This window comes from Nicotiana attenuata, chromosome 5 (assembly GCF_001879085.1).
Source record: "Nicotiana attenuata strain UT chromosome 5, NIATTr2, whole genome shotgun sequence".
Lineage (NCBI taxonomy): Eukaryota > Viridiplantae > Streptophyta > Magnoliopsida > Solanales > Solanaceae > Nicotiana > Nicotiana attenuata.
This window is the reverse complement of record NC_031993.1, coordinates 15,880,070-15,892,322: the sequence shown is the minus strand read 5'-3', so window position 1 is coordinate 15,892,322 and position 12,253 is coordinate 15,880,070. Positions and strand designations below refer to the sequence as shown.

Sequence of the window (12,253 nt, the reverse complement as noted above, 5' to 3'; positions counted from 1 at the left end):
TAACTAAGCACTAATTAAAAAAGATAAACTAAGTTATGCGTTTTCATTATAAACCAATGTAAAACTAAAAAATAGATGTCCAACACTATCATCATTCCTAGTGTTGAATTGAATTTCTTTTGTTAGCATTAGTATTGATTTGAATTTTGTTTGAGTTACTAGATTTATGAGTTATATACATTAAAAGATAAAATTGTGTAAAGTTTAAGAAATATTTATAAATTATATTACAATAAATATTTATATGTATAAAGTATTTTTAAAAATTATATAAATGTATTATCGGGTTGGTTTGGTTTTGGTTTGATTTCTTTTAGTTAAACCAAACCAAACCAATTATGTTTAGGTTTTTTTTCCAATACCAAACCACAATTGGATTTTCTTTTTCCGGTTTGACTCGGAACAATGTTGGAAATTGTTTGGACCGAATTGTTGAGCTTGTTTACTGAATAAAATTGTTGTTGTTGTTCTCAAATTGATTTTAACAGTTATTGGGCTTAAATTTTTGAATCAGCTGCTGGGGTTTTCAAAATTCGAACCTGTGTCAAAAATATTCAAATTATAATTTTAAGTTGTTGGTTCAATGGATGTGAAGGTGATGTGATGAGTGGTGCCAGCTATGGTGGTGGTAGTCACCTGCGATGATGCGCAGGAGAGATGGGGGAGCAGAGAGCTAGTTTAGTTTTTCTCGGACGAGTTGGGTGGGGTGGATCCTCCGACGAGTTGGGTGGGGAGCCCTTTTCTTTTTCTTTATTTTTTCAATAAAATTTGGATGGATTCTTTTTATTTTTCTACTTTTAAGTTAGTGACACGTGTCACAACCTTATTCATGCGTGACACACACATGTTTAGAAAAAGTGGTCAAACACAGAAGTGGTGTGTCATTGACACACTTTTAAAAGATTGGATGTGTAAAAGGTTGTCCGTGGTAGAGAGGAGTGTGACAGGGATTTTTGTGCAAGGTCAATGGGTAAACTATGTATTCTGCCAAGAAAATACTACACAAGTTATGCATTATTTGTTTCTCTTTATTGTAGTGTATTTCTATATATAAATAAAAATGTGTATTTTCTATATATAAATAAAAATGTGTATTTATAATGACCGGGAAGAGTGAAAATTTTCGCGCCTTTTTGGTAAAACTCAACTCAAGAAATTTTAATTGAAAGTAAACATAAACCCTTAATTTATTTTCCACATATTTACTCTTTCACGGCCCCATATTCCCACTTCGCCGTTGGTTTCCCTTTTATTCGGTAAAAAAAAGCATAAAAACTACCACTACAAGCATAGAATCCCCAATTCCCCATTGTTATCAATGGATTGAATTTCGAGAATTTGCTGTACTTTTTCTGTTTTTCTCCAACGGTAAGAATGTTTTTTTTTCCCCTTGTACTGGGTAATATTATAGTGTTAAATCTTTCTGGGTTTATCCAATTCCCCCTTTATTTGATTCATCAATGGCTATGAAAAGGATGTCTCCTTTTGTTATTTGCAATAAAGGGTGTGTGCTAGCTTTTCTGTTTTTATTCCAAGGGTAGGAGTAGTGTGTTCACTTATTCAGTCCTTTTCCTTGTGCTGTGTAACATTATAGTGCTAAATCTTTCTAGGTTTATCCTATTTTCCCTTATTTGCTTCATCAAAGGCACCAAAAAGGATGTCTTTTTATATTAAAAAAATGTTCCTTCATTATTTGAAATAAAGGTGCAGGCGATATAATTTTCCAAGAATTTATCTATTCCCTGAAAAATGTTTTATTTAAATGGAGTAATGTGGTCAGTGAAGATCTATAAGGCTGATCCAACTTGTTTGGAAGCTAAGCCTAGTTGCCTTTGTTGTTTTAAGTACAAAAATAGGTGACATATGGTAATTGTACAAGGCATGATAGAGCAGAGGTGGACCCAAGATTTGAGCGGGACGGGGTCACTAATATCTTTACATATGCCAATTAGTATTTGACAAAGTTCAGCGTGCAACTTTTTTGCAAACTTAACTATTATGATAACTTATCATCAAAGTACAAATTCTCAGTTGCTGGTGTCGAAGTCGAATATGTTGCTGCTTTGTCGAAAGTGATTGTTGAAAGGAGGGAGAAGAGTTCATATTTTTCTACTTGTGGAGAGAGGATCTACACTTTGGGCCTTTTTATTTTAAGGGAGAGACTTGAAAAAGAATAAAGTTAATTAAGTTGATTACTAAGTACGAAACTATAATTGAATTCCAAAAGGAAAAAAAAAGTAAACCAATTGACTATGAAGTATAACTTATGGTTGGAATCAATAAAGTGAAACAAAAACATTAAAGATGCAGCTGCTGAGTTTCAATCCGATATCTCCAAGCATGTAGAGAGAGTTTAGCCATACACTCAACCAAAGCTATCATCTAGCCTTTTTTGTTTTTTAGGGCACCAGTAAATTATTAAAGAGGTCCTCTATGTATAGACCAATACACACACACACACACACACACTATTTTGCCGAGGCTAACGAGTTCCGGTGACTCCTCTACCGTATATGTAGGTCTGCCCCTGTGATAGATTACTGATCATAGGGTCTTTATGATTTTTTTATTTATCTTAAAAGTTAACAATGTTGTGGAAATGTTGGTTAAAGCAAGATAAGTTGAGATACTTGTAAACGAAATGACTTTTGCCTATAAGTAACTCATAAGTGAATGAGGTCATATTTCCCCTTTTGGCGGAAAAAGAAAATGATTTCAACAATTCTTGATTGCTAGCATCTGAAAAATATGCTCTAATCTTTAGTCATTTCTTGTTGATATATTGCTTGAATTGGAACCCCCACCCCACCCCCCACCCCACAAACCCTCAACATCGAGTGCTGCAAAGCTTCATGTTTAGCCTAGTAGTGACATCATTTAAGCATTTGGCTTGTTCAGGTTTGTCCTGCTTATTGGTATTATAGGTGATGATCGTTTGAGCTACAGCTTTAGGCTGCAAGTAAATTTTAAATCCAAGTCTAGAATAGCATATCATATTTGCTAATTGTTTGCCATGCCTGTATCTATCAGGTCTGTTCGAGTTTGAAAACTGATTCGTTGTTTTGTTCCTAGACTGACAATGGAGGAGAGCCACATAGATAAAAGACTTGTTGTTACTGCAGCGGTGGATGTCATCGCTGGAAATGTTGACCTTTTATCTGAAATTCTACTCCGTTTGCCTGCAAGATCTCTCATCAAGTTCAGTCTAGTATGCAAACTTTGGTTCTCAATCATTAACAGTATGCAATTTAGGGTTAGTCATTGTCGTGCTCTTGCATTTTCTAGTGCTCCAACCCCGTCTGGGATCTACTTTTACAATTGCCTAACCAATCTCCAAAAAGTTGAATCCCTTCCACTCACATATAATGTTACTAGCCTCCCTCCTCTTCAATTCCTTGAAGTGGCTGCAAATATAGGAGATGGGATCAAGGTTACGCAGTCTTGCAATGGCTTGTTGATGTGTGTGATCTCCACCAAAACTGAAGTATCTGAACTCAAACTTGGTATCGTTTACAATCCTGCAAAGAATGAGTATCATAAATTGCCGAACCCCTATGTCATGTATTATGAAGTGGTTTATGGATATAGTTTGATATTTGATCCTTCAGAACCACCCTATTACAAAGCTTTGTGTATTAAGCGTTTGGGTACTACTTTTAAGGGTCACTTTTTTGGCACTTCAGATTATGAAGTGAGTGTGTATGTCCCAGGTAATAAGTCATGGAGATCTTGTTGTCGTTTCTCTCCACCTTATGGTATGCGCTTTGATAGTGGAGTCTTTTGGAATGGTGGAATTCACTGGATTGGTGAATACTCCTCCGTTTACTTTGATGCTAAATCAGAGGAAGTTGTCGTGAAAAATATGCCACCAAGACCTCAGGGATATTGTAGCGAAAAGATTAGGTATTTTGGGGAATGGGGTGGTCATTTGCATCTTATTCAGGTTCAAAGCCTATATGCTAAGAAATTTAATGTGCTTGAGTTAGACAAAGATACCTGGAAGTGGTCAGTAAAGTATCGTGTTCATCTTGCTCGGTTAATTTCAGCATTTCCTGAGATAGTTCAGCAGACAGCATATGGCACACAATATGCATTTTCCATTTTGTCTGTGATTCGAGGAGAGAATGAAGAAGATTCAGTCCTTCTGCTAACTATTCCCGGAAAGGTGGTCGCCTACAACTTAGTGCTTAAAACTGCTAAAGTAGTCCGCGAGTTGCCTGGTGAAATAGGTGAGACTTTACGCTTTAATCCTGTTAGTGCTTATCAGTATGCTGAAAGTTTGGTTCCGGTTAAAGATTGGACTATTCGTCAAAAATAGTGCTCGTAACAGCAGCTTTCGAGGACTTATCTTTCCTCTCTTGAGTTTCTGCTGGAAAAGGTTATCTCTTAGGTACTTCATGTGAAGACTTCTTCAAAGGTGCTTGAAAACCTTAGTATCAGTTCTTAGCTTTCATTTTTTTTACTATCATGTTATCATTTCAGTAATAGAATTAGATTTTCATCTTCCTACTTCAATAATGTCAACAATATATTTTGTGGGCAACTATCTGTTACTCTTTGGTTGTTTGGTAGTTATGAGTGGGTGGAATTGGAAACCACAAGCTGAACATAACAGCAAGCAGTGGCAGTCTGGTTTCTCACCTCACTGCCTTGTCCGCTGCATCTCTAAGTTCTAATTTTCTTTTATTAATATATACTATTTCCTTAAAGTAGGAACAAGAAGGTACTGCAAAAGTACAATAGTGTAACTACAATTTGTCAACTTACATCTCTAGTCTCATATTTGAAGGGAGCCTTAAAGCAATAGTAAAGTTGTCTCGGTGTGACTTATAGGTCACGGGTTCAAGTTATGGAATCAGTCACTAATGCTTGCATTAGGTTAGGCTATCTACATCACACCTCTTGGGGTGCAGCTCTTTCCCGAACCTGCATGAATGGAGGATACTTTTGTGCATTGAGAATCCAAAAAATAAAAAAAGCTGGCTTCTTCTGCTGATTGGCTCCGAACTCCTAGAAATTTGGAATATATTGCTTTTTCGTGCCACTTCCTAATTATATGATGCACCACATTTGGGAAAATAAATAGATGAAAAAACAAATTGAAGTTATTGATTAACAACATGAATTGGAGCTTCATGCTTGTACTCGTAGTCTTTATGTTTTTTTTTTTTTTTTACCGAATAAAAGGAAAACTGCAAAGTGAGAGAACCTACATGAGAAAGTATGAGAAAATAGAAAATAGTGTTAGCGTATTTCATTGCAAAATTGAAACTGTTTATACTTTTAGCGAGCATGATTCAAATCCCACACTTTTCAGTTTCACTTTGCTAAAGTTCTTTTTAATGGACAATAAGTTGCATCACTCGTGTATGTTATAGTTGTAAATTTTCACGTAGTTTTAAGAAAAAAATTTATTCCAATTTATGTGATGGTGTTTGATTAGAACGGGGTTTAAGAAATAGATGAATTTTTTGAATCTTATGGTAGTTATAGATATTTGTGTGGCTATAAACCATCTCATTAACAATAAAATGGATATACTAAAGTAAATTGGTTCTAATAAATCGAAAAGAGTATCACATAAATTGGGATAAAAGTAAGAAATTTTGAAGTTTAAGATCTAAAATAAGTCATAGCAGTCGCAGTCACAAAAAAATAACACTTTTTTTACATTTAATACTAACAATTTAACTTTAAAATGCGCATCCTACAATAATAAGATGATTTGTAGCTATATAAATACTTATATTTTATTTTAGATCACAAGTGATAAAGGTATTCATTTCTTTCTTAAATTTCGTATCTAGTCAAACACTATCATATAACTTGGAATGGGGGAAATAACATGTTGTTTAACATTTTTTATGTGAGTTAATATCCTAAAGCCCACCTAAACTATACAACTTTTGTCAGGTGCCTACCTAAACTATCACTTGTTCCCGAAAATCCCCTGAATTATATCCCCATTCGTAATAAAAACCCCTCGTCGCTTATGGGGTATTATGTGTGTAATAAATCGCCCAAGAGAGCGCGAAGGCAAAAAGAAGCCATTATAATGGCATGTCTAATAGGTAATTAGCCCTTCTTTTTTAAAATTTACATATTTTTTTATTTTCTCCTCTTTTTCTTTATATTTCACCTTCCTTCCTCATTTTTTTAACCTTTCTTCTCCATTTCTTCACTTGAATCCATTTGAAATTCTCCCTCTTACTGTTTTTTATTTATTTCTTATTTTTCTCGTTTTATCCATGCTTCATTTCTTACCTAAATTTATTTGAAAGAAGGAATACCTTTTCAAGTATTTGTAGAGCATGAGGTTTAATGCCTTTTAAAAAATTAGGGAATAAGAAATATAACCTGTGTGTAGATATCTTCTTTGACAATTTAGATATCCCCTTTCAACAATCTTCATAATTTAGGTCTATCAAAACCCTAATCTTCTATACCAATTTAGGAGCAAAAACTCTAGTTTTTATCCCGATTTTTGAACGAAAGCAAGAATAGACAATGCAATCGAGGTTAGAACCAAGATTAATTGAGAAAATAGCTACTGAGAGATTAGTGTAGCCATTCTCCGATGAGAGCAAAGAAAAAATGAATTTTTCTCAGTTGAACCATTAGTTTTAACCCTAGCCCCTTTTTTTTTTTTTTTTTACCATGCAAATTTTTACAATGATATAATAAAGATTATTAAAAATCTTAATTAAGTCTGTTTTTTAGATTACAATAAGCGAATATTCATGTAGATTGCCACGTGACAAAATTTAAAAATAATTTGGAGAGTGTAGTACACACACACTAGTAAGAATGCGACGAGGGGGTTATATTATGAAGAGAGATATAATTCAGGGGGTTTTTGGGGACAAGTGATAGTTTAAATAGGTAACTGGCAAATGTTGTATATATAGTTTAGGCTGGTTTTACGGTATTAACTCTTTTTAGGTTATCTATTAATGTTATTACATACAATTAATATCTATCTTTTAAGTGATATAATTGTGCATACATTTTACACTTCTATAAACTAATTCAAATTCAAGTAGTTAAACACACATACACACATTATAAAAGTTACTAATAAACTTTATAAAATAATAATTTACAATAATTAAAATAACATATCAGTATATAACATTGATTTATTTTTAACTATAAAAATTGGTATACCTTACACGAACAATGCAACTTAATTTTCATTTATCAAGAGGAGGACAAGAACTTTAGAAAAGAAAATTACAAGTTAGGCATTAGTTATTCTATTTTAAAAAATGTGACCATCAATAATAAAATGTGTATTTATCTTGACCGCGAAGAGTCAAAATTTTCGCGCCTTTTTCATAAAACTTAAATCAAGAATTTTAATTTTAATTGAGATAAAACATAAACCCCTCAATCATCTTCACGACCCCATATTCCCACTTCGCCGTTGGTTTCCCTTTTCTTCGGTAAAAAAGCAGAAAGACAGCAACCACTACAAGCATAGAAGTCCCAATTCTTGTTGTTATCAATGGTTTGAATTTGTTTTCCTCTTTTTGAGAACCCTTGCTGCAATTGCTGGCTTTTTTCTGCTTTTCTCAAACGGTAAGAATAGTTTGTTTATTTATTTTCCTTGTCTGTGTAACATTATAGTGTTAAATCTTTCTGGGTTTATCCAATCCCCCCTTTATTTGATTCATCAATGGCTAAATGTGTAATGTAAAAAGATGTCTTTTTTAAAAAAAGAAAAAAACTAGTCTTTTTATTATTTGCTAGAAAGGGTGTGTGCTAAATATATTTAATATTTTCTAAGTGTATTCAAAGGGTAGGTAGGAGTACTGGAGTAGTGTGTTCATTTATTCAATCTGTTCCTTGTGCTGCGTAACATTATAGCTAAATCTTGCTGGGTTTATCCAATTTTCCTTTGAAAGGCACCAAAAAGGATGTCTTTTGATATGAAAAAATGGTCTTTTATTATTTGAAACAAAGGGTGTAGTCGATATAATTTTCCATGTATTACATCTTCCCTGTAATGTGGTCAATGAAGATTTATAAGGCCAACCCAACTTGCTTAGAACCGAAGCCTAGTAGTAGTAGTAGTTGTTGTTGTTGTTGTTGTACAAAAACAGGTGACATATGGTAATTGTATAAGGCATGATAGACTACTGATCATAGGGTCTTTATGACTTTTTAATTAATTTTGAAGATTAAAAATGTTGTGGAAACGTTGGTTAAAGCAAGAGAAGTTGGGATACTTGTAAATGAGAATGAGTTTATAAGTAACTCATAAGTGAGTTAGGCCATATTTCTCCTTTTTGTGGAAGAAGAAAATGATTTCAAGAATTCAAGGTAAACAAACACTTATTTTGTGATATCACATACATCTATCCAAAAAAAAAAAAAACACACACACATCTATCCAGAATGTGTGAATCCTAGCATCCGACAAATATGCTACTATTGCAGCAACAACAACAACAAAAAAAAAAAAAACAGCTTAATCCCATACGTGGGGTTTGGGGAGGGTAATTTATACACAGCCTTATCCTTACCCTATAAAGGCATAGATGTTGTTTTTGATATACCCTTGGCTTAAAGAACGGTAAAAATAAAGCAATAAGCAATAACAACAGTAATATAATAAAGTAATGGAAGCGAGTGATATAACAAGTATTAAAGAACTAAGAATAGAAGAGTACAAGAATAGTACTGGTACTACTTGTAAACCTAGGAGAAACTCACAACTACCTGTCAACCCACCACCTTAATCCTCGACCTCCACACCTTCCTATCGCTAGTCATGTCCTCGGTTAGTGAAGCAATGACATGTCCTGCCTAATCACCTCTCCCCAATACTTCTTTGGCCTACCCCTGCCCTTCTTCAAGCCCGCCATGGTTAACCTCTCACACCTCCTAACCGGGGCATCTATGTCTCTCCTCTTCACATGCCCAAACCATCGCAGCCTCGATTCCCGCAACTTGTCTTCTACAGATGTCACTTCCACCTTGTTCCTAATAACTTCATTCATAATTTTGTCTTTCTTGGTATGCCCACACATTCATCTCAAATCCTCATTTCAGCTACTTTCATCTTTTGGACATGGGACTTCTTGACGGGCCAACACTCACTTCCACACAACATAGCCGATCTAATTACCACCCTGTAGAATTTGCCCTTAAGTCTTGGCGGCATATTCTTATTGCATAAAACCCCCGAAGCTAGCCTCCATCTCATCTACCCTGCTCCAATGCGCTGAGTAACATCCTCGTCAATCTCCTTGTTGCCTTGGATTATAGGCCCAAGATAGTTGAAACTATCTCTTTTAGTGATGATTGGAGTATTAATCTTCACTTCCACTTCTTCTTCATGTCTCTTATCACTTAACTTGCACTCCAAGTATTTAGTTTTCGACTCACTCAACTTGAGACCTTTGGATTCCAGCGTCTGTCTCGAAACTTCCAACCCACTCTCGCATCTCGTCAATCAGTACTATGTCATCAACAAATAACATATACCATGGCACCCTCCCTTGTATATGTCGTGTCAGCACATCCAACGCTAGGGCAAACAAAAACGGACTAAGGGTCGATCCCTAATGCAACCCCATCTCCATAGGGAAATGTTCCGAGTCTCCTCCCGCAGTCCTCACACAAGTCTTAGCACCTTTGTATATGTCCTTAATCACCGTAATGTACGCTACCCGGCCTCCGCTAACCTCCAAACATCTCCATAGCACCTCCCTCAGGACTTTGTCCTAAGCCTTCTCAAGTTCAATGAACACCATGTGCAAGTCCTTTTTCCTCTCCCTATACTGCTCCACCAATCATCTCACTAGGTGAATGGCTTTTGTAGTTAATCGTCCTTGCATAAATCCGAACTGGTTCTCAAAGGTAAATACACTTGTCCTTGCTCTCCTTTCCACTACCCTCTCCCAAACTTTTATAGCGTGCCAATCTTCGGGCATCTTCTTCGTCCTGAAAATGACGTTAAACAAGTTAGTTAGTCACTCCAAGCCTACCCTGCCTGCTTCTTTCCAAAATTCCATCGGGATTTTGTCAGGCCCAGTCGCCTTACCCATGCTCATCTTCCGTATTGCCACATTAGCCTCCTTACACTTAATACGCCTACAAAACCCAAAATCTCTCTAACCCTCTGAGTTTTCCAACTCACCTAGCACGATGTTCCTATCCCCTTTCTCGTTCAAGAGTTTATGGAAGTACTCTTGTCATCTACGCCTGATACACGCCTCTTCCACCAATACCTTACCATCTTCGTCTTTGATGCACCTCACTCGATCTAGGCCCCGAGCCTTTCTCTCCGTAATCTTCGTAACTTGTACAACTTTCTATCCTCTTCTTTATCCCCAAGATCCTCGTACAATCGTTTAAAAGCTGCAGCCTTAGCTGTCATGACCTCGATCTTCGCCTCTCTTTGCCTTTTTATAACACTCCCTACACGTCCTCTGCTCTTCCTCATCCGTGCTCCCCACTAGTTTTAAATATGCCGCTTTCTTAGCATTTATTTTTCCTTGGACCTTCCCATTCCACCACCAGTCCCCTTTGTGGCCACCCGAGTAACCCTTCGAAACCTCTAATACCTCCCTAGCAACTTTCCTAATGCAGTTTGCTGTCGTGGTCCATATACTACTCGCGTCCCCACACTCCTCCAGGCCCCCATAGCCAGCAGTTTCTCCCCCAACTCCTGTGCCTTTCACTTAGTCAGGCTCCCTACTTGATCTTAGGTTCCCTGTACCCCACTCTCTTCTTCCTTGCTCCCTTGACCTCCACGTCCATGACTAAGAGCCTATGCTGTATCGACAAACACTCACTCGGGATAACGTTGCAGTCAGTGCAAAGGCCCCTATCACCTATCCTGAGAAGATAATCAATCTGAGTCTTGGCAACCCTACTCCGGATAGTGACCAAATGGTCCTACCTTTTCTGAAAACCCATGTTAGCTAGCACCAAGTCGAAAGTTTTAGCAAAATCCAACAACGAAGTACCGCCCTAATTCCTAACCCCGAAACTGAACCCGACATAGACCTCGTCATAACCCCTAGCCGTCTCCCCAACATGACCAGTAAAATCACCCCCTATGAAAACCTTCTCGGACTGCAGAATACCACGCACAACCTCGTCCAAATTTTCCCAGAAGTGCCTTTTGACCTCCTCGCTCAGTCCCGCTTGAGGCGTGTAAGCAATAATCACGTTAAAAGTGAACCCATTAACCACTAGCTTAATAGTCAACAACCTATCATTCACCCTCCTGATATCTACCACTAACTCCCTGAGATCCCTATCAACCAAAATAACCCCCCAACCCCCAATCTAGTCTCCCGGACACATGCTATATTAATCTTCCTCTTCTGGAGAATCTTCCCCAACTCTATCAACTTACCCGTCAATGTCCCTATGTTCCAGGATCAAACTCTCAACCTCGTGCATGCCTTACCCCTTTGCTCCCCGCCCCCTAACCCACTCGCTGACCCACCCGAGGACACGACTTTACACTACCATCGCTTAGAATAGCTACTACACCAGCAAACACAAAGGGATATAAACTAAACCTTAACTACTGCAAATGCAGACAAGCATGCAAAGCGTAAAGCAGGCAAAACTTAAATAAAGGTTGAAATGTAATGTAAATTAAGCACGCTAGAGACACCAGTGATACAACTAATGGCAGATAAATGCAAGCAAGCCGAAGGAAATACAATAATCAAAGGTAAAAGGTAGCCGACAAAATATTAACCCGCGAAATAGTAAATTTAAGCAAGAACGGTAGAACTTGGAGTCCTAACGGGTGTCGAGAAAGGAGTTGTCCACAACAGCTATGTTGTGGAAGTTCCCGCGCGCTACATCCGAGGTTCGCCAGAAAATCGTCTCCGTGCAAAAATCCCTGCTGCCGCTGCTAGGTCTAGCAATTCGATCAACATCAATAAAGAAAGGGGAAAGACTGTATTACACATTTCAGTCCGCTCTAATCTTTAGTCATTTCTTGTTGATTCTTTGCTTGAAATGGATTCTTAGATTGCTATTACTACCTGTTGTTTTCTTATTATCTTTTGGTTCGGTTTTTTAGTATCTTGTTGTTCTTACTGCTTGTTGCCACTACTTTTTTTCATCTTTTCTTGAGTCGAAGGTCTATCGTAAGCAACCTCTCTACCTTTCCAGTCTAGGAGTAAGATTTATGTACGCACTATCTTCTCCAAACCCCACTTGTGAGATTTCACTCGATTTGTTGGTATTGTCTTTGCTTGAAGTGGAACCCCCCCCC

General features: G+C 37.0%; 2 protein-coding genes across 4 annotated transcripts in view; both read left to right on the top strand.

Annotated features, from left to right (window-relative positions):
* On the top strand, positions 1,138 to 4,562 carry LOC109225391 (F-box protein At5g07610-like). 2 transcript variants are annotated; one of them, XM_019390034.1, is made up of 2 exons: positions 1,138 to 1,368; positions 3,031 to 4,562. In XM_019390034.1, exon 2 carries the CDS (start codon positions 3,080 to 3,082, stop codon positions 4,316 to 4,318), a length of 1,239 nt encoding a protein of 412 aa, XP_019245579.1. In that variant the 5' UTR covers positions 1,138 to 1,368; positions 3,031 to 3,079; the 3' UTR covers positions 4,319 to 4,562. The 2 variants fall into 2 exon arrangements, with proteins under 2 accessions (XP_019245579.1, XP_019245580.1); XM_019390035.1 differs by having other exon boundaries at positions 1,204 to 1,368; positions 3,073 to 4,562.
* LOC109225390 (F-box protein At5g07610-like) overlaps positions 7,394 to 12,253 on the top strand; it is a 6,618-nt gene continuing 1,758 nt past the window's right edge. For both annotated transcript variants that reach the window (XM_019390033.1, XM_019390031.1), the window contains exon 1: positions 7,394 to 7,581. The gene's annotated coding sequence lies outside the window, so the exon portion shown is untranslated. The remainder of the gene's footprint in view (positions 7,582 to 12,253) is intronic.

Excerpts from the sequence above, each read along its gene's own strand:
- LOC109225391 (XM_019390034.1), top strand. The coding sequence starts at position 3,080 with ATGGAGGAGAGCCACATAGATAAAAGACTTGTTGTTACTGCAGCGGTG.